Source organism: Corapipo altera, unplaced genomic scaffold, assembly GCF_003945725.1.
Source record: "Corapipo altera isolate COAL_440 unplaced genomic scaffold, ASM394572v1 224, whole genome shotgun sequence".
Lineage (NCBI taxonomy): Eukaryota > Metazoa > Chordata > Aves > Passeriformes > Pipridae > Corapipo > Corapipo altera.
In genome coordinates, this window is record NW_020884959.1 from 2,202,863 (window position 1) to 2,225,804 (window position 22,942).

Consider the following 22,942-nt stretch of genomic DNA (forward strand, 5'->3'; position numbering starts at 1 on the left):
ATTAGCTTATCACCTGGCCAGGTTGTGGGCTGACCATTTCAGGCAAAGTAGAGAAATCCTTATCCTAAATAATGCATCCAGCATGTCTGCCATCTCAGAAGATGCTGTGTCATGTCCTGCTGCACGACACGGGGAGCCACAGCTCTCCATGTGGGAAGTGCATTTACACAGATTACCCGGCAGACGGGTACAAAAGGATTTGTACTGGAACCTGCAGCTTATCAGGAAGATGATGTTTGGCAGGGACACAGCTGATGTCTGGCAGAATGTAGCACATTTCCAGCTCTGGCAGTTGCAAAGGCAGAGCTGCTTCCAGCAGGGCTGCAGGAGCAGGAGGCTGGAGGGCTCCAAACCTGGGACCTGTGGTGGGCACAGCAACTTACAACAGGAGCAGTGGACATGGGTGGCCCAGGTGCTTCACAGCTGTGGCTCTAAGAGCAAACCTGCACCCAGCAAAACACTCAGCTTCTATTCCCCAACCCCTCAGCCCTCATAGTAAAACAGTTTTTCCTTCAGTACTTTTCCCCTAGTTCTTTTGGGTTAATTGTAGTATCTCAGCCTGGTCACTAGGCAAGAAAAAAGAGCTCTTTCTGACAGATCAAAGCCCTCTAAATGTCAGAAGGAAAATCAGCAGGTCCCCACCCCTACAGCTTGCCCTCTGTCACAGACCACATCCCCCAAACCACAACCCTCTGTCCCTTTCCATAGTTGGCAGCTGCTGGTCCTAAACTAACAAGTGCCAGTGGCAGCTCTTAATTTAATCCCATTTAATCCCTGGCTGCCCAGTTTCTCCAGTGTTGTCTGTAACAGGCGTTAAACACTACGAGGGTTCAGAAGCTGAAAGGTTAAAGGGTCTTCCTTTGACTTCATAGATGATGCTTTAGTTGAGACAGATCCAAAGCTTCTACCAACCATGCAGCCTGTTCCCCCCTGAATGAAAGCTGTTCTTACATGATGGAGGTGTAGGAGTTTTTAAGAGACAGGCCAATCACTATGAGGTTTGTCAATGCCTGTTCCTTCCCTGTTTTCCCTCATCTTGCCCAAAATGCCTGAAGTTCCTATAAGTGAGATGAAAGGTTTCCAGACGTGAAGGGCTAATCTAGCTGTGTTAAATCCACTTGGAGTTTGTCACTCTCTGTGGGGGATGAAAATGAACATGACCATATTCTTCAGAAGGTAAATATTAATTTTCCTGAAGTGCAACCAGAGAACAACAGTGATGACTGAGTATTGCAGGGACTCTGGAGCCCCTGCAGAGAAAGGTTGGGAACCCCAAGTCAAACCTGGTGAGAGGTGAGGGACTGGTAAAGTATCTCCAAGGAGGACAGGGACTTCAGCAACAGCACTGTGGGTGTCATCTTTTGAACCTTCCCTTTTTTGGCTCTGAGTAGGCCTGGTTGGGGTGGGATGGAATGGTACAGTTGCCCCATTTAACCCCCAGGTCTGTGTCTGTGGGCTGTTCTGCAGCCTGGCAAACATCCATGGCTTCCTACAGAGAGACAGGAGCCAAACTGAGCTCTGAGTACCAAACAGTTTCCCTGAAGTGAGACAGGTTTCCAGTGAGGTGGTAAAAACCAGAGCCAGACCACAGAGCCTCCAAGGCTGCTCAGGAGTGTGACCCTCTGGACAGTGACTGAACCAGCCCTGTAACAAACCACCTCAGGGTCTCCCTTCCAAGCACACACAGGAACCAACATGTAACACACGCTGCAAATCCTGCTCACATGTTACTCTGGGGCAGAGATACACAATTCATTTATTTTCCTACATGCATCCTCTAACTCTTCCTCATATGCACTGCTCTCCCAGCACCTTCCAGCGTGCCAGGGGGGAGGTGCCCAACAGTGTTGTCACAAAAGCGTTCAGAAACCCCTGCCATCCACTGCAGAGGGAGCTGACAGAGCCAGGCCAGGTAAACACAGAAGCAATGGCTTGGGTAGGGTCAGCCAGGCACCATCAATCAGCAGGACAGGACTGAGGAGATAAAGTGACATTTTGCATTCATTTTTTAACCTGTCCTCTCAGAGGAGAACACTGGGATGTTTGCCTAGGAGTTAAAATTACTTGGGAAAAAGGTGCTTTGATGCAGATAGCAATTAGAGTGTGTTGATTGCTTTGGCTCTTTCTGCAGTGGAACAAACACTGGCTGACATCGAGGGACCTCAGTGCTGCCAGGGGGAGAAACTTCCACACGGTTTTCCTGGAGCTGGGGGGATTAGGGGTTTGTGCTGGCAATCATGGCCATACCAGAAGAATCTTTTTTGACAAAACCCAATCAGGATGAATTGCTCAGCTCACAGAAAACGAGAGGGGAAGCACAAAATGGTGAACTGGGAACCAGAGGCACTCAGGATCCTAGGCAGATCTTTCCATTTCTTCCAGACTGATGCCACCAAAAGACAACCTGCTGCATCCCTGCTCTGTGTTAGAGTGTGTGACAGAGGAGTACAGACAGCCCAGGGAGAAAGCTGGTAAAGGCAGAGTTTTATTGTAATCACAGAGAGTTTGCAAAAGGCTATGGCTGTTTGCTTTCAGCCTCATCTGACCCTGTCATTAGGGATGCACTGATCATTATTTGCTTGTTAGGGCTTGAAAACAGAGGGCAGAAATTTACTCTGCTCCTCTTCACACTCAGAAGTGTTCCTATCATCTTTTAGATTATAGAGCAGATTCAGTAACTACCGATGTGAGACTTTCCAGGGACTTACAAGCTTTGGAATGTGTCCTGCATGACTGGAATGAACCAAAGCAAATACCTTCTCTTTGTTTAGATACTAAACCGAAGGTTTTTTGGATCATTTCTTCCCTTCATGGGAGAGAAAGCCATGTACTCAAGTATAGTGTAAGGTTTGGTAACCATCACCAGTTCTTTCAAAGACATGGTGAAAACCTCCTTGAAGTCCTGAGTTAAGACCAAGGCCCAGGAGAGTGGGATTCAAGATTCAATCATGTCCTCCTGCTTTATTAGCTGATTTGGTGGTGGCTGCTTTGGACTCTAATTTAAAATTATACCCTCAGAGGATCTCAGTTTCTGAAAGGAACTGTCTCTCTGAGGATAACTGCTGTGGCAATCTATCTCCCAGTGCAATCTGAGTCCCAAAATTCTGGAAACCAGTTTCTCTTCATATCAAATACACTTCCCTGAGCATTTAATGAATGGTGCTTATACAATATTTTGAATTTCTTAGACTATGACATTCAACATGTTATATCCAAATTGTTAAAGTTCTGTAAAGTAGCACACAGCCATTTTAACAATCTCAATTAAAACCTTACCAGAAAAAATAAATTCTTCCTATATCCCACAGTGACCAAAACAAGACCTCAAATTTTCCTCTCAACCAATTCCAAGTTAGTTCCCTAATGTGACCATAATATTAGAATAAAATATGGAGGCCAAGGATAATGCTATGCTCAACATTTTATTTATATTTTTGTGTAAACATAATTTGCTTTGTAGGCACAATATAACAAAAGCTCTAAAGCAACAAATACAATTAAACAGTGTTTCAGTTCACTTCAATCAGGCTTAAGTTAAAGAGAAGCTTTCACAGTTCCTTTAAGGCAAATTGAGAAATAATTTGTTTCACTTGAAGAAACTACCCAATTGTCTCAGAGTTGTTTACACAACACTGTCAGTAGTAAGCACAAACCTTCATTTCTGCTACAGTGAGACTTGGTCAGTTAGAAGTCTCGGCTTCACCAGTTTGTACAGCACAGTCTCCACCCCTCCAGGTGCGATACTACTGCTTGTGGTCTTCTAAAAGGTACTTAGGGCTTGTGGGCCAAATTCTGCTAGCACACATCCTGCTTCCCAAATGGATATCAGAAAAACTTCCATTCATTTCAGTAGTAACCCTCCTGCATGCCATGTTAATAGCAGTAAAACACAAGAGCAGAGTTTAGCTTGCTGATGGTCATCCTCAGCTGTGTTGCACTCAGGTAGTTCCAGAAGTACTCCTCTGTACTCACTGCAATTACCTGATATTCTGCTGATCAGAAAATGGCCCTAAAATTGGTATGAATCAGCATGAAGAGTAATTTTGCCTTGCTAACAAAACCAGAAAGAACTAGCCAAAATTATTTGATTGTTGTCCCTGTGGTGTCTGTGGCCACGACCAAGACCACCCATCTTTATTTGTCTTGCAGGGTACTTTAAGTGTAGAGCCCACCAGACTGTGGTTTAGAACAGAAGAATGGGTTTGCTATTCTGCTTGCCCTACTAATTTAAGGCCTTGAGAATGCCACTTACTGCCAGCTCGAAGGTCACCAGCAATATTGCTCACTTTGGCGTCAAATCAAAGTTCCTAGTTATGTTAAGGTCTGTTGCAGGACAACATCATTACACTAACTGCAAAACAAAATTGGGCATGTTTCCTACTGCTGTCAGCTTATGAGTCATGAAAACTTAATGGCCTTTCCAAAAAGTCCAATTGGCAAGCCCAGTAAATGGAAAACTGTCACTGAATATATATGTTCTTCTGTGGATAAAGTCCCTGCTTGGGCCCGATATGGCACTGGAAGTGTAGGCAAGTCTAGCTTGAAAAGAAACTCAACTACGATGAAGTTGTGCATCAACACCTAGAGAAAATGGAAGTTCTGGTTTGATTAATATTTCAAAAGCTTTTTTTGGCATTTTTCTCCACCGTTATTTCTTCTTGTTACCTTTGAATTTGTTTAGCCCAAGGGAAACTCCTTCAGAATGAACCATCTGCACAATTATCTGGCATTAGAACAGCGACTTCATGAGTACAGTGTAAAGAGATGGACATTAATACTCAGGCAGCAAGATCAAACAAACAGAAAAAACCAAAAGAGATTCTTCTAAAACCACATATAAAAGTCATCCAGACCCAGAAATCTTTTCACATTGACAAAAGTCTGAGAAGACCTCCCTCTCCACTTTTCTGTATTAATTTTTTACTTCTATCACTAGAGGCTACTTGTAGATTTAGGTAAACAACTAGTCATGTCTGAGTAAATACTTTCGTTTGCAGAAAAAAGAAGATCAATTCAAAGCTGTATGGCATTATGCAAGGTCTCTGTCTCTGACAGTCCTTCAGCATTTCTACTGTAGGTGATTGCAGTAATTTTAAAATAATTGTTTTAACAAGATATTTGAGGACCTGAGTAGTTGCCACTTGGATAGGTGAAAGACATGGAAAAAATATTAAATTTTGTCATGTTTAGATATAGTTTCCACTAGTGGGAGGTAGATAAGACTAGCTGGTCTCTGAATACTTGATCCTGCGAGAAATTTACAAACATAACTGTACATATGGAGCAGAGCTTTTGACAGAACAATTCACCTAGATAAAATGATCCCTGTGCATGATTTGTGGTAGGATTAAGGCCTAAACCTCATTTTTTGCAGAGCTAACTTCTGCAGGAGTTCAGCTCCAGCTTGATAGTTGACCACACATTAGAGATTTCAGAGCAGCAAACTCTGTCACCAAATTTCTTTCCACATACTGATGAGTGATCTTACCAATGCAATTTAAAAATGAAATTTAAAATTGGTTTGGGTTTTGGACACGGATGAGTCAATGTGTCCTTAAGTAGAAGAGGTTGACAAAAGTCTCTCAATTAACGAGTTCTTGCACAGTTTCAGATTCCATGATTCTAAATGAGGTATTTTTGAAAATGAAGATAGGATTGCTTATGTAATGATAAAGTGTGACTGAGGAAAATGAAAACTCATCTTTGTTGCAACTTTTATTTGTGGTTCTCTAAAGGAAAAATATTTTAACACTGAAAATCCACAAACATAAAATTTTCCCTCCAGTTACTAGAATCTTCCAGACAGCAAGTGGGGAATTTTTTTTTTGTTACTGTTTCCAACTTGCAAAAGAAAGCTCAAACCTCCCAAATAACTTCATGGAAAATGTTGGAATTTGCATGAGAAAGATGCCCATCTAAAATTACACAGTAAGTTAATAAGGCTTTCAAACAGAAACAGAAAAATCCATGGGACTCCTACAGGGAAATTGGGTATCACACAGAATGTCATAATACTGCACTGGATGAGAATGGCACTTGAGTTCAAAACAACAATGATCAACAGCTCATAGCTCAGCTGACTGCAAACAAATACAACACACACTGTACTACAGCATTTGTTCACTGATGCACAGAAGAGATTTCCCAGTCTTGTTCCCTTCTACTTCACCACTCTCCTGGCTCCACCGCCTCTGGTGTTACTGGATGAAGGGCATGCGCTCCTTGTTCTCATTGTCCCCTTCATGGTCCTCCTCCTCCTCTCCAGCCTCGCTTGTCTCCGTGCTGTCGTTGGCCATCTGCACCAGGAGAGACGAAGGACATCAGAGCACCTTTCTCACCGTTTGATTCCTTCTCATTTCAGTTTGATTCCTTTGATAAGTGACTTTAAGAACTCAAAGACGGCAGACTCGCCACGTGAAAATAAACATTCTGCCCATGCAAAGCCTTTGCTGGCACTACAGCTAAATCCATAAGCTGTTCCCTCATGGCGTACAGCTAAATTACCTAACAGAAAACTGCTTTGCAGGACAGTTGTACACACAGACTCTGCTCTGTGCACTTGTAGCAAACTGATAGTAAGGCTCTCAGATAGGAAACAGCTGTGTAGAAGTTTACAGAATGTGAGACCTCTGTTTTACAATGCCCGTATCTGCTCTTCTGGAAACAGGCGACTTAAAAGCAGGGAATGGATGGCTCCATCTGAGGCACAGTGTCATGAAAACTCAGAAAGCAATTTTTCTCTTTTATATATTAAAAAAACCCAGTGAAACTTTATAGAGCAGTGGATATGTGGGTGCTGGTAGAACACCCCCATGACAGAGTGCAGAACTCAGATCATACAGGAGTGGGAAGAAACTGCACTTCCATATTTTACTGAAGATACCTGTATAGGTAGTAGGCAAATGCACAAATTTGTAGTTCAAGACAGCACCTAAGGACTGTACTGTGTGGTTTTTCACTTGGAAATATTTATTACAAGCTGTGTAAAGGTGCAAGATGCTCCAGTACTTCACCCTGAAACAGTGTGACATCTCCCTGGAGGCACAAGAGTCTGGTTCACTGGGGGGGGGGGCAATGTTTAACAACACAGAGTAGTGTGACTGGATTCTCTCATATACCCATGTTACCTCTTGTAGGATGCAAAAGATTCCTGTATTAGCTTATAAGTACTACAAAACCAAATAAGCAAGGGATACATTTACTTTTTAAAGAGAAATGCAGTGATATTGTTCCTTCCCTGTTTGATTACCAGCCTATGCTGGAGATAAAAATCTCAAACACAAGCTGACTCTAATGCTCTGAAGTTACCCATATTTTTGACTTAACCCCCTTTCATGAAAGTGTTTCAAATTGATTATCACCATCTTACCAGTGGCTGTTGTGAATATCAAGAGAACAGATGGAGAGTAAGTGTAATAATGTTGTGCTATGCATTCTTGTTTACAGTTTCAGGATGCAATTCAGCTAGAAAATAATGCCCAGTTTCCACACGTGATGTCTCCAAAGCCTTCCTTTTCCTTGCAGCGATTTTGTGTGAGATTTGGGGGCAATTAGAGGCTGAGCTTGAGTTAGAGCTTAACTGTAATTCCATGTTATTTTCTGTTCTTTTGAAACAGGAGATACCTCAGGCCTGAAAGCAACTTCATACATCAGTATTGATTTAAAGTCAGTTTTTCATTACCTCCTTTACTGCTCTTTCCTACATCCTCAGTGAACGCTCAGGCGTGAGCCTGGGTTCCATTCACTGCTGCTCTCTGGAAGGTTTCAGTACCATGCTAAGTGCTCCAAATCCCAGGGGAGCAGGGCTCCATCCTTACTGTCTGCCTTCAGGACATTTCTAGAAGAATTCTGGCATTATACTTCATATATTATAAAAACCAGTAACCTAAATTCCTACCAAAAGTATATTCTGACTTTAGTATGAGGATCAGAAAGCATTTTAATGTTTGCACACTGAAGTAACAGATTTTTTTCTGTTCAATCAACATATTAATACAGAATTTTTTTTTTTTTAGTGAGTGAAACATCTATTTTGGTTTTGTGAAATGTCTATTTTGTTTTCCATCACAAGGACAGAAAGACATGTGGCAGCTTTACCCTGATTCAAGACTTGCAGACACATTTTTGGAGAAGTAGATGGTCATTCAGTATAGAAAAGCAACTCCTGGGTCTTCAGGAATTACATTTCACTTTAGGTTAATACAGAAATTATGATTACTGGTGGTATTTAGGTGCTATGGATTTAGAATAAATCAGTATTAAAAAAAATTGTACAGGAACTGTCTCCAAAAGTCACTGCCAGGCTTTAACATGTGTGTGGCTGTACAGCATGTCTGCAGTGCTTTGCACTCACCAGGGGAGTGGGTGCTTTCTCCACATCCAGAATGAGTTTTCCTATATTTCCTCGGTCATGGATTCTCTGCATGGCCTCCTTCACCTGAAAGAAAGATCACCTATTGATAACTGTCAGTCACACACAAGGAGAAGCCCGAATTCCTCCCTTCCAAAACCAGCAATACGCTTAAGGCATACTGTGTGCAAGGTCACTCAAAGAGCTGCTTGAGAAAAGACCAACAGTCAAACATTTTTTAGTGAACTTGTAAGGCCTGGTTTTTGCATTGTGTTTGCCAATATGGGATGTGAGTCCTGATGACAGTTTCTGAATAACTTAACACATCCATAATGTTAATGCAGTGCCAAAGTGATGGAGAGATGAGGTGCAGAGAGAACCACAGGGAGGTGATCCTTACAGGGTGTTCATTACATTCTATCTTTCCAGAATATTTATCAAGAAGCCTTCCTTCGTACTGAAAGTATGAAATGTTTTTCTAATTGACCTATGATATTTTTCAATTAATTTCCTTTGGGTTCCCACAGGGGGAATGCCATGTCCAGACAATGGCTGGGATTAATGCAATACTGTGGCGTCTTGCTGCATAAGCAAACATTTATTTTTTTTCCCATTTTTTAAATTTTTTTTTAAAAAATGTTAAATAAGTGGTGTCCTACTGATACCACTAAGACCATCTGTTTAACAGCTGGCTGCAATTAGTGCATGTGAGAAAGGAACAAAAACCTCTTCTTACGAGTGCACTGGAGAGATACTTATTTTGATGTATGAAGTTTCAGAACTCAGGAGAGCTCAGTGTTGATGAACTGAAATTGTGTGTGTGCTCAATGTGCAGGATACAAACACTGCTAAATCACTGGCACAGGCTGCTCAGAGAGGATGTGAACTCCCATCCCTGGAAGCGTTCAGGGCCAGGCTGCATGGGGCTTGGAGCAACCTGGTCCAGTGGAAGGTCTGCCCATGGTAGGGGGGTGGAATGAGATGAGCTTTAAGGTCTCTTCCATTCTATGATTCTATAAAGCACTGAAAATCAGAAAATGTCAAGAGTTTCCTCATTTTCATGGTGGGAAACTTCAGGAACTGAAAATATACACATAAAGGCTGTTCCATACCCTCATCACACTACTTTTTACCAGCATTACAGGGTTTGTTGAGACAAAAATGAGTTTTATGTTAACAGGATTTACCATCTGTGACATAGTTCTTTGAACATTTTAAGAATAACAGTATGTAAGTTTGAAAGAAAATGCTGAGTTGGGAACTGGTAGGTCCCACAGTACATTTAGAAGCCAGGTCCAGGTCCCTAAAATAATACCTGAATGTCTAATGCAGCAGGATGTATGAGATTTTTAAAGATACTAAGCAAATACAGTTTTCAACTTCCAATTAAATTTAATGGATGCTGGGCACAAAATGTCTTTCCCATCTGTCTGCCTTACTTGGAAAGCTGACTGCAGTGAACTCAGTATTACCACTTGAATTTTGCAGAGATGTTCCCTCAATTGTTAAACACCAGACTTAAGAAAAATTCTATTAGAACAAAAGAAAAATTGCACTGCAAACACAATGGCTTTCTAACTTAGGGCATTATTGTAAATTAACCTGAGAAAACACAGTCTTATGAAACCCACTGGACAGAAGGCTGACCTCTAAATATAGTCCACAAAATCACAATGCCTTTTATGAAGGTACCTTAGAGCATAAACACCACCTAACTATCCTGTCAGACTAGTTCTGCACCGTGGACAATATTCCTTTAAGAATATCCAACAAAGACTCCGAAGAAGCAGCAGCTGTATAATTTTTTATGACTGCTGTTAACCAAATCAAGCTTTTAGGAGGTTACAGCACAGCATAAATAACAGATTTGGAGAAATCAGCAAACACATTTGCCCATCCATTGGAATTTATAACCAGAACATCATGTGGAAAGCAGGGTATGCAACATTTATTTTAATTTGTTCCATATCATATTTAGCAAGGTAAATTTGAGAAAATGTGTTTTCCCTGCATTTTTCACATATCAAATTTAAGTCCCTGGAGAAAGGTTCAGGAGTTGTTTCCAGGACACTTGTAGGTATCTTGCAAATGCAAACAGCAGGCAGAGGCAAAGGGAACAATAAAACTTATAACAGTAATAGTGGCTATGGAATCCAGATGGAGCTATTAAAATATATAAAAACATAGAACAAAATTTGAAGAGCTGATACAACATCTGTGAATTTTAGTGTTATTTGCAACTTACCTACCCAGTAAGTCAACTTCTCTAGTAGTGCAACGCCATTCAGCACTCCATGTCTGGGTTAAGAGACCATGAGCTATTTTATAAATGAGTAGTTTTTATGTTTATGGCTCCTAATGGCCCACTTATTGAACCAAGACTGCAACTACTTGTTTCCCAAGGTGCCTGAATATTAAAATTATTCTCTCTTACCCTCTAGAAGACAGAGAGGATTAAAAACCTTCTTTGCTATGCAAGTATGGTTAAGGTTTAAGTTGTTCTGTGCAGATTGTATAAGAGAATTTATTTTTTCCTGTGCCTTTTGTGGAGAGTGGAGCTTCTCTAAGTTTGTGCCCCAGTGTTTGCATGTTCCCAGTGAAGAAAGTGCATCACTCTGCACTTGGTTAAAAACAGACCCAGGTTTAACTGGTAGTACAGGGAAGCATGTGGGAATCCTGGAAATTACTGGAGGATCCCTGAAGTGGCTGAAGTTTGATTCAAAATAAATATCCCTTCTAGCAGCAAGGATCACAAGGGTTTCTCTCTTCTTACATCACTGTGCCCCTAAATCCCTTTTCACCAATTATTCCATATTGGTTGCTATTTGCATTTGTCAGTTCAGAGCCAAGTAAATGGATTTTACTTTTGTTTATATGGATGAGTTAATTGAAATTCTTCTTGGGCAGTATTGTGAGGAGTGTTCATTGATCCAAAGATCTTCCATTGGAATAAAAGACAAAAACTCTCTTGGTCTGTGTTTGCTTTCATTATGGCCCAGCCCTTAGAGGGTCTGTGTCTGAACTAATGCCAAACTACAGATTTTAGCCTTGAGAGCCCCCAGTACGTATCACAGAGCTCTGCACTGGAATCAGAACTATTCTTACACAAGTGGACCACTGGTTCTTGTAGCAATGATTGATAAAGCAATGTGTTGATAAAGTATCTCTAAAAAAACCCCATACTTCCATTTTTTCCTTAGCTAATAATTTGTGAAGTTTTTATTTTACTAAAAGCAAAAGTGAATATAACAACACCCATAAATTATTCTCCTCTGCTGAACACAGCACCAGTGTATACACTGGGAATATGGTGTGATTTTATTGTAGCCATTCTGTCTTTGGTGAGCTGATAGCAATTTCAGTTTAAAATAAAGCACAACCTTGCATAAAAAAAAGGTAGAATACTAATTATTTTGGTTTCTTAGTACTGGTTCTACAGTAGTAAAGTACTAATAGTAGCACAGTACTAAAAGTGAAGCACTAATACTACAAGTTAGATGTCAGCTTTTATGAATCACATTATTTCCACAAATTACTTAGAGAAGTTTAATGAAGTGCTCTGTCAGCACTCCTAATTTGCAATACTCTTCTCTTTGAGAAATATATGTAAAAAAGCACAAAATTAAGCATGTTGTTATCTGTAACCACTCAGACAAAAAGAAAGGATCTCCATATTGAAAATACAAATAGCAGGCACAACACATTTTTTACTCCAACAGTATCTTCAATTCTAAAGCAATGAAAACCAAGATGTATTCCAAACAGAACAACTAACACAACATGCTATCAGAGGCTGATATGGTATTTGGATATTTGGAGCTAGCTTCTGATTACACTGCTTTTGATCTCAGGGTGTAAAATCAGTCCATTTTAAATTGACTAAAAGGTTTTTCCCCCCTGAAATGCACCTTGTACGCCTGCCTTTGCTCCCTTTTCCCCCTATGTTTTCTTGGATTTTTCTTGTTTGTTTTTAGCACTATGTTTTCTGCAGGTGGAATCAGTAACTGGGACAGATTTCTTGTCTGGTTTTCGAGTCATTCATTTCAGGGTCTCCACCTCTGCTGTCCTGGTTCCTTTTCCTTTGGAAAGTTCCAGAATAGAGATGGTTTTGTGGGTGTAAGTCTGACCTTCTATAAATAACATAGGCCTGAAACAAACAATTATGCTCCAACTTTCTATTGCTGTACTCAAGCCTCCACTTATTTACCCATTTTACTTCAAACTAATTTGTTGGCTGTTTGCATTCGAAAGTAAGAGCCAACAATAATCTCTACTGAGATATTCATAAATGCTTGCTGACATTCAGTTGGCTCTGGAAATTGATTCTGCTGTTAGAATATAGCAAGAGCAGTCTACTGCCTTTTTAAATACAGGAAAATATAAATGGAAAATGTATTACTAATTATCTGTTGCACCACTTCACAGTGTGAAAGAGAAATGCAGCCTGCCTAAGAAACGGATGCTATTTTCAAGCCTTTGGATATTATTTTAAACATAATGATCCATTTCTATATTTGGCTCTTACAAGGAACCAATCTCAGGAGTAAAATGAAAGAGACTGGGAAGTTGGAACACAAAACCACTTGCTTTGCCAGTATAACACACTGGGGGCTTTAGGCCCACGTCAGGAATATGGATGTTTAATAGAGAGAAACAATGCAGGCAACATGCCATGGAAAAGCTTCCTAGTGGAAATGTCAAAACAATGCTTTTATCATCCTACATGAAGCTGTTTAGCACAGTAATATGATTATTTGCATCAATTTTTTAAAAATAAAGTTAATCATTTACTTCAGGAAAAAAAGGAATTGAAAGACACGTGCAATAGAAGAGTGGATATTCTTTAACTGAATGAGGTTAAATCAGTCTGTTGCACAAAATGCCATCTACAGATTGCAGTTTCATTTTTACAGACAACTTCTTTACCCCCTCACTCTCAGCAGGTTTATTGGTTGGTGGCAGAGGATTGTGTTCTTTCTTTTCTTGGGCCCCTCTGATGACAGTGGGTTTCCCTGAGGTATATGAAAGGATTTCTGCTTACAATAAAGGAATCCTTCGTTCCCCCTTTTGGTAAATCAGGCCATAGTACAAAAGGCTAAAGAATCTTATGCCAAGGTTACAAACTTAATCCAAGCCAGAAGTGAAATTAGTTCAATGATCTCAGTGTAATCTGTCAAACTCCCCACTCATTCTACACGGTGTCGTCATGTGCTGTCGAAAAGGTGATCAGCATCCAAAGGAAGGGAACATCCCTCACCTCCAGATGGGCACAGTGAAGCAGAGCATCAGCTTAGGTTATGATCTACAAACTGTAGTTTTCCCCCTCATTAGTTCCACACCTTTAGGTTCAAGGTTACTGCTTATTTTTACACATCATCTCAAAGAATCACCTTTTGCCCTCTGTTTATACACTGAGAATGTCCAAACCTTCCAGCATGCCAAGATTGCTCCCCTCTAGCCATGAAATAATCCCCTCATCCACTGTAACCTGTGCTGCACACATCACCCCAAAGCCTCATTTTCCAGCTGCATCCCTCCCCTCTTTAATCCTTCAACTTATTCTTCAAGCTAAAAGCAAAGACATAAGTAGCAATATTTACTCTCTGCATCTGGCCACCAAACTGAGTCTCTTCTGTCCTCATCACCTCCTATGAGCACTTTTGTCCAGTATTATTTTAAGGACCCACATGGTTTTTTGTGGTTTTTTTTTCCCCCCACAAATAAAGTGTCCAACAGAGACATCTCCAAAACTTCAGTGATTCTTTACAGCAATTCCCCAAACGGCAATGTCACTGCAAACCTCAAACCCTGCACTTACTGGCTCTTACCAGGTGATGCTTTTGGACAGTTTCTGAAGCCTGGACTGTGTCTCCTTAGGGGGGTGCATGTCATGTCTACAGAACCCCCATCTGATTCTAGTCCAGCCTGCTCATCACAGCTGGAGCACCCAGAAATAGTAACACCACCTTTTAACCATCTGTTGTTGCCCAGTCTGTTTCATAAATAAGTAAAAGAGATGGAACAAAGCATTTTGCAACAGCAAAATAGTTTTATCTTGAAGGCTGGCTGGCTTCTGTTCTCCAAATAACATGGAGAGAAAGGAGGGAGCACCCTTTAGGCTGCTTAACCACCAGAAACAGAATCATGTCTCTTCCCAAAAGGCTGGTTTGTTTGTACTCTGTTGTCAACAAAAGTTCAGAAGATAAAGAAGTAGCATAATGCAGAGGCCAGACACAAGAAATACAGAAACTAGGAAAGGGTTTGCTAATAGGGTCAGATAACAGTCTAAATATATGGGCATGTGCTAGAAATTAAAATTCAGAAATAGGTTAGAAAAGACAAAGAACTATGAAATTATCTCATGGGACCTTTCTAACACTCAGCCTGGTATTTGGTTTGGTATCATGCAAAACAGATTCAAAATCTACTTCACAGTCCCACTGTTCAGTAGATGTTGGAAACAAAAGCACAGCATGACAGTTACTTTTTGAGGAGAATTTGGAATATTCTTTGTACACAAACAGATTTTGGTCCCTGTTTCTCTCTTGTAGCCTCCCTGACATCCCTGGGTTGTGTGTGAGTGAATAAGAGCAGGTACTGGGAGGGGAGAAAAGCCTCAGCTGATAAGGGAATACCTGTAGTGTTCAACTCGAACCTATGTTCTGTAAAATGAGTATTATCCTTCAAACATGATTTTCACACAGGTCAGCACTTTCGGATCATCTCTCCCATCTAGGGTGAGCACGAACTTTCCATCAGGAGAACTCAGTATTTTCCTTATGGAAGCCAAGAGAGTTTCCTCCTGTTACCCTTGCCCTGGTCCTCTTAAGTGCAGCTAAAACAAACAGGGAAAGTTTAGATTCTGCTTGACTTCCATGCAGGCTCTGTCTGACAGAGCAGAGTTGTCTGCAAGAGCACTCCTCACCAACAATTAATTCCTCTCTGAGCAGCCTGCAACTGCATCATGCCTGCAAAATCACATGGACAGGATCTCCATGGTGACAGTGTCATGTGGTGTGCAAACATCAGCTGGCTAGTCAAGGTTACTTTGGCAACCCAAGTGTCACAGGTAATGATCCAAATCCCCTTCAGATTTATGAAGGAGTAATCTGAATTAAAAACATGCCTATTTTTCATTCTAGGACTTGTTCTGTTCTGTTGCTGTTCATGACAGACACTATTTCAACGAGCCCAGATGTATCTCCATTAGAATTACAAACACTAATATCAAGAATAATTATTTAAGCATCATTTCTATGCAGTAATGGAGAAAAAAGATGCATACAGCAGTCGCTTCTAGCTGAGATACCACATAAGCAAAGCTTCAGTACTATAACTTTCATTAGTGCTAGAGAGCAAAATAATTTTTGCTATCAGGCTCACTGATGTGGTCCATTAGAAAGCTGTGCTGTCTTTAATATGGACTGTGAGCTGCATTCTAATTGCAGATGCTCTTGTCGGACCAGAAGAAGGGTTTTTCTTTCACGTCCTTGGTACACATGGCTTTTAAAGCTAACACTGCACTCCATACAAAGAAAAATCACACAGTCTGTCCTCTGGATTACGTCTGTTTAGATTTGGTCTGCAGAAGGCAAGAAACTCAAGGAACTAAGGAGAACAGTTGCTCAGCTTGCTGGCAGCTCTGGGGGCAGTGACCTGGTACACCATTCCCTGCAGACTCTGCCAGGGTGCTTGGGAGCAGGGAGCAGAGGTAAATCTTCCTTTTCAGCCACATTTGCCACAGCCCTGTTAAGGTGGCTTGGGCTAAGAGAAGGGACAGGCCACAGGCTCCCTGGACAGCCAGGACACACATATGGCCAGCAGCCACTGGCTCCTTTGCACTAATGACTGTGTCCTTCTACTCTCAAAAGTGACATCTGTCAAAATTTAGTTCCCTTGTTTTGCTGGCATATTTCCTCCTTGACAATCTTGAAATGTCTCTCTCATGTTTATGCAATATGAAGTCATGGAGTAGAAGTTCATTGGAAAACATACTGACTTTTTTTTTAAGCTTTTTTTATTTTTTTAAAGTTCATTTGCAACACTTCCCTCTTCTGTACAAGCTTTTGTAGAAAAACTGTTTGCCTGTGTGATTACTGACAATTATCATACCAGACACAGTTATTTGGACAAAATCATCATTTGCTGGTAGGGATTATTTCCCTTGGGAGCAATGGAATAACCTGTATCCAGCACAACACACTTCCATGGGAATGATCTGTATTCATGATAGGAATATTTCCCTTGCACTGTGTAGCAGAATAGCTGGCAGAAAAGTGCTTCTAGTATTTAATGGACTTATCTGCTGCGACAAAATCCTCCAATTACCTGTTTGCATGGGAGTTGGGGATATGGGAGGCTGGCAAACCCACATCTGCAACCCGCCTGGACTCTCCTCTCTTACCTACACCATTAATTCTGAAGAGGCCTCCCAAACTCTGCTCTCCTGGATGCTGAGGGCATGCAGCAGCTTGCATGACAGATGGAAAAGCAGCATAATATTTACAAGATTTTGAATAGGCTCTATTCCTGCCTGTGGTGAATGCAGCCAGCTCTTAAGATGCAGAAATTGAGCACTGAGAATATGCAAGAAGACACATCAAACACATCAAACTCAGGGTATCTGGGGCCCAATTTTCATAAATGCCTACTGGGGAAAAAAATGCATGGAGAAAACATGGATACAATCAAAATGTAAAAAGTTAGTACCACTAGCAATGATTTTGAGCTGGTTAGAGTATTTTTCCTAGAGGGGTAGGAAAGTAACTTGGATCATGAAGTCTGTTTCCTTGCCATGAAGCAAACACATCATGTCATGTCATATCATGTCATCCTGCCAGTGCCCATCTGAAAGCCAAAATTACTTTACCCAACTCAACTGTTTATGCCCCAGTGGTTTCTCCTGCCCATGTTGAAACAGAAAGTACTTTTTAAATCTCTCTCATCCCTCCACTGCTATTCACAGCTGCAAACAGCAGCTCTGGCCTCTATTCCCTTCTTCTGCCTGTCAGTTAGGACAGACCTTTTTGTCTGGAATACCTTTTAGCCTCTCTATGTTGCTATGGCAGCAAGACTAAAACCAGACCCAAGATAAGAAAAATGTCAAAGGAATAAAAACTGACACTACAGGCAAACTCTGAGTCCTCCCTTGGCTGCTGAAGATACCTATTAAGTGATACATCTTCTAGATGGGGAGCTACAGCTGCAGAGCTGTGCTGTTTTCACTCTTTCCTTATTCCTAAAAGCTCCTGCTGACGTCAATGGGTATTTGTTTTGTCTCGGTAAAACTCTAAGAAAAAGAGATTTAAAGCCTTGTAATTACAGAATAACTGAGCCAAATCTCACCAGCCTTTACTTACAGAGTCAACAGGGATAAAGCAGGAAAAAAGGCTGAATCAAAATCAAATTAAATATTTAAAAGAACTAAACAGCAGTGTCTAGACTGTCAGTTTGGTGGGAGCTTTTCTACATGATAAAAGAGAAAAAAACTTGAAATTTGATCCATCAACACAGAGAATTCCATCAAGTTAAGATGGGTCAGGGGTATTCAGCACTTTGACAGTTAAAGACTAACGTGTTGGTTGCAGAGAAGTGCCATAGAATGGACATCTCTCTAAGACTATGTGCATTATCTCAGAACCCGTACAGAGCGACGACACCAGTTTTGATTTAAATTTGCACAGCTTTTCTCTGTATCACTTATTATTAAGATAAGCTTAAGAGAAAAGTGATTTTTTTCCTCCACGAATATGGAAAATAATTATCTTACTAATTTCAAAGTCAAGGGTTGCTTCTGAGGGGTAGAGATTTGGTGACGAAATCCCTGGAACACAACTGGGTAGAAAAGACACATCTTGTCAATCAGGATGAAGCTTTAAGGATCCTGTGCTGGAATTTCTTTTAGAGGAGCAATAAAGCCAGAACTCCTAATCTATGCCTGTGAGCCACTGACTCCCTGCTGCTGGCTGAGCCTTTGGGATTGATGGTAGAAGTTACAACAGCATGTTCCCAATTTCCCCTAGGAAGATGGCTTTAAGCACATCAAAGCCATGAGCAGAGGAGCTCAGAACTGGTCACCTTCATGCTGCCCTTCTCCACTCTGAGCATTAATGCATCTTACAGTAAGTTGCAGCAAACTGCGCACAGGGATGCCCCAGACACCCCTGAAGCTTGGGGTATTCAGGAGTGTTAGTGGTTCAGATTCTGCTCTGGTGATGCTGGTTTAGTCTGCTGCAGCAGCTCTTACACTAGGGAAAATTTCTTTACCTGCAAAGGACCTGCCTCTACCAGGCAAAGAAACAGGCCCTCTGTATTTGGTTAGGATGCAGTACTCTCCTGCCTAAATTGAATTCATATATAATGTTCGGTTTGCTGTATTCCTGTATTCCATCATAATCTGTTTTAACAAATTACAGCAGGAAATAAACTTTATTACATTCATCATTATGCAATTAAAAAAAAAAAAGACATCTTACATTGTTATTGACTAGCAAGCTCCATGACATGGGTTTTCAAACTCTTTCCTCAGCAATGCTGCCCTGCGATGTCTTTGAAAAATGTTTTGAGAAAAACTGCACCAACCCAAAAGAACATCTTATTTGTTCTCTTTCATGCCATCTTACGAGTGTCATTAAACTCTCCCTCTCCTCCACCTCCTGAACTTGCAGACTCAATTCGAAGCACTAATTCCATCAAAGGGGAATGTTGCTGCCTTGCAGCAGCAATCCTGCCCTGTTTCTTCCTCATGGGAATCTGGCAAACAGAGATCCCTCTTCACACCCAAGTGAAAGATCAGTCGGCCTCTCTGGAACAGCCATATGAGAACTCCAAGTCTGAAGTATTCCCAGAAGCACAGCTTTTCACAGGGACCATCTAGACACTTGCAGGACACGGCTTTAAGACAGAGGAATTTTTGATTTGACACCATATTCCCAGTTGCCTCTCAGCTAATTAGCTTCAAGGTGTTCCAAGTCAATCCATGTCTTATCTCTGCCTCTGGGCAAACGGGCCCAAAAACTGTCACTTGAGGCTGGGGGGATCCCAACAAAGCAGCTTGCAAAGGGGGTTCTTGAACATGCATTTACCAAGAATCAATTACTATTCTACCACGTTTTGGACACATATGCAGTTACACCAGAACACACATGAACTACCAAAGACCAGGCTCTTTTCTGCAGGGCCTCCACTCAATGTGAGCGACAGGTGGGACTGTGGGGCCCCCACTGCTGAGGTTCCAGGCACAGTACACTTGGTATTACCTAATTAGACCTCCACAGTGACAGCAGCTGTGGATATTATTTGTGGATTTAACACTGCTTCACTGTATGGCTGAGTGCAAACATCTGAATTCCATGCCCTGGTTTCTTTAAAACAACACACAGTATTTACACAGTTCACAGGAACAGAGCTGTGTGCCAGCACATCCATCAGGTGGTCCTTCCAACCACACCACAGCTTCAGTGTACAGGCTATTACAATTGTCAGCGTCGAGGGTCAAACAACGTACCAACATTTTGCCAGAAAGCTCAAAGTGCCCGTTCCAGGTGCCATTTCTTTCATAGTCTCTAACTAGCAGCCCTTGCCATCTCAGAAGCTGGAGAATGGTGGAGATGGAACCCTGTTCTGACCTCATATGATGCAGACCTACACACCCCATTTGGGTTTGTGTCTGTATGCATAAGATAATTTGTACTATCACTTTTTTGCTACTACAGTGAAAAAAAAAAAAAGCTGTTCTTTTTTAAATGTATGTGTAGACCAAAAGCCCTACCAATTACCTTAAGGGTACAACAAAACCAAAACTCCAAGTGTGGCTACTTTCTTGATCTTTCCCAAGCTTTCATCAGCATCTGTTTATTAAAATTTCTGTTTACTGACAACAAAAGAGTTTATTTTATATAAAGGAGATTTTTTTGTGTGTGTACCTCTCTAGAGAGGATTTGCTTTGTTTCAGGAAGCTGCAAAACTACACAAAACTACATAAAATGAAGGTCCTTTTTTTATGTCCTATTATTTTACCATCACTCCATGATGATGGCCTGTATTAGTTACACCTCATTTGTCTTTCCTGCTTGTTCCAGTTCTCCAATCCACCAGATTAATAACTAATAACTGGACCTTCACAAAAAAACTAATTTCTGACTAGATTCTTTCTTTCCTTAGATTGCTGATTCTGCCTTGCTTTTTTCTACTTGAACCTTGCAATAAGATCCTGCCTCATAAAAACATGTCTTCTTCCTGTACCTGTCCCAATGGCAGGTGATTTTTCTTGGAAGTCAGGCACAAAACCTATGACCAACATGGCTTCTGCCACTAACATTGCATCTTATTTTCTAAACAATTCAAATGAGTCAAATATTATTCTCCCAAAGGCCTTCTATCACATATTCCTCAGACTCTTCCTTCAGTTCTATTTTGAACTATTTATTTCACAATATGGGACCTTAAAATCAGTAATAAAAAAAGGAGAAATTCCTGTACAACTTCGCTGCTTATTCCAAGGAACTTGAAGTCTTCCTTTATTAATTCTATGAAGAAGAAATTGTGCTTTATTCCAGAACCACTATTCCAAGCCATGGGATCTAAACTTAGTGATTAAAAAATACAGTAAATATTCAGTCTCCCAGATGGTAAAGAGGTAATCAGTAAAAAGCCTTGACACTCTAATTTCCAAAGTCTGAGAAGCTTAATATAAAAATCCACCTACTAGAATCAGATTACCAGAACACAGTAATATTGTGTTTTTGAAAAATATCTCCATGTCCTTTTGTAACAATGGCTTATCTTCATTAAAATCCATCATCATTGAGTAAATTAATTATGTAAATTCCTGAAACTCATCAAGGTAAATACCAAAGGTCTCTAAAGATACCAATGAGAAAATACTTTGATTTCTTGTGTAATTTTGTTTTGTTTTGTTTCAGAAATTAGTGCCATGAGGACTGCAAATCTGTTTATTCAAAAGTCATCACAGTATTTTTTGATTATTCAAAAAGCTAAGTCGGATCTTACCATTGGGTGCCACTCTGTAACTTGATTAAAATTATATTTAAACAAAACCAAAACACACTGATACATTAAACTGTAATGCAGGTGTAATATTAGAGAGTATGATTCATGCTTAGCCTAAGTTTGAGCTACATTGCTTTACATCAAGATTGAAATCATTAATCTAGGCAAGAGGAAAGGTATTTGAATTTTATCTTGTTCACTAGTTGACAGTTTGACGATACATACTGCAGCCCTATTTGCTTTATTACTTAATATTTCTCCTGGCACTGTTAAAAAATGTCTCATTCTAAGCCTATATTAAAGATCTTAACTTCACGTTAGCATTGTACCAGTGTGATTGCTATAAAATTGATTTAGTTTACAGCAAGTTTAATGCTCATGTGTGAGCACTCATTCAGCTCAGCATTACATTTTATCGACCCAAATCAAAACACGATGTAATTGGTACTGGGGAGCCAAAGCACAAGTGTCCATGTGATAGAATGTCCCTGATGCAGCCAAGGCAGTTTCTAATCTAATTCAATTAAACCTGCATGTGTAGAGACACACAATCCCCCCCAGCATGTACACTGGCTACAGAAATGCAGGAGAATAGGCAAGAACTTCAATAACACACATTTTTTTAGCTCTAGGCCAAGGTAGGTTTAACTTGGAATTAAGCTGGATGCTTCCTTTAGATTGAGGGAAAAGACAAGAGTACTGTGTTAGTGCTCCTAAAGAGTTCAAAGGTTATGCCCTTCTTGCTGAGGAAAGTTTAAGATCTTTAAGATATTTTACACCCAGCATATAACCACAGCATGGAACAGAAAAAAACCCTCAGGTTCTTCTCAAGGTTGTAGGTATTTGGCGGTGGTCAGGAATTAACTTTTACACAACCTTTATTCTACTAAACTAAACACATTTAAACAAAGATTTGGACCTGTTTGTGATGTATGAGGCTTTATTTCTTATAGACACAGCCTACATTTCCAGATGTGTGCAAGTACCATCTTCAAACCCTGAGCTTTGATACTTAAACTACCATCCTCAGTACAATCAAAACTCTGGGAAATCAGTTGTTCATCTGAAACTCTTCAATTACATTCCTTCCTTTTAGGATTGTTTTCTCAAAGTCAGTCACTGTAACAGAGATTTCCCCTACAAAATACCCTTGTGTTCAATCGTTCCCACCAGGTTAATATATATATATATATACACATATGAACCTTTTAGTATCAACAATGCATCTGCTTTGCTGCCTCAGTGTAAATTTCTATCATTATCTGTAATGAGCAACAATATCATTACTAAACTGCAATACCACATAAAACTCTCAATTATCACATTAAATTTGGATTATGTTATGCTAAGAGATATCTTTATGCCCAAGAGTAACTTTACTTTTAAAACTCATCTGTGTTTAAAACGATTGAAAAGAATATATGAGCCATTTTCATTAGATGAGAACAATTATCTTGATTAATGATTGTTATGCACTAAAATAAGGTGTTATTTTGAGAAAATCATGGCATTTTGTTCAGGGTAAATGATGAAAACCAGAAAAGCCAACTTGCTTCCAACTAGAGTTCCCTACTGTCCTTA

The 22,942-nt window shown here is 40.4% G+C and overlaps 1 protein-coding gene across 1 annotated transcript in view; it reads right to left on the reverse strand.

The window, feature by feature from the left end:
- Positions 1–3,403: 3,403 nt before the first annotated feature.
- The window catches only part of VAT1L (vesicle amine transport 1 like), a 55,478-nt gene continuing 35,939 nt past the window's right edge, over positions 3,404–22,942 (reverse strand). Inside the window, exons 8-9 of the mRNA XM_027663901.1 lie at positions 8,354–8,437; positions 3,404–6,296 (exon numbers count right to left, since the gene is read on the reverse strand). Coding sequence (XP_027519702.1) covers positions 6,198–6,296; positions 8,354–8,437 — 183 coding nt within the window. The 3' untranslated portion in view covers positions 3,404–6,197. The remainder of the gene's footprint in view (positions 6,297–8,353; positions 8,438–22,942) is intronic.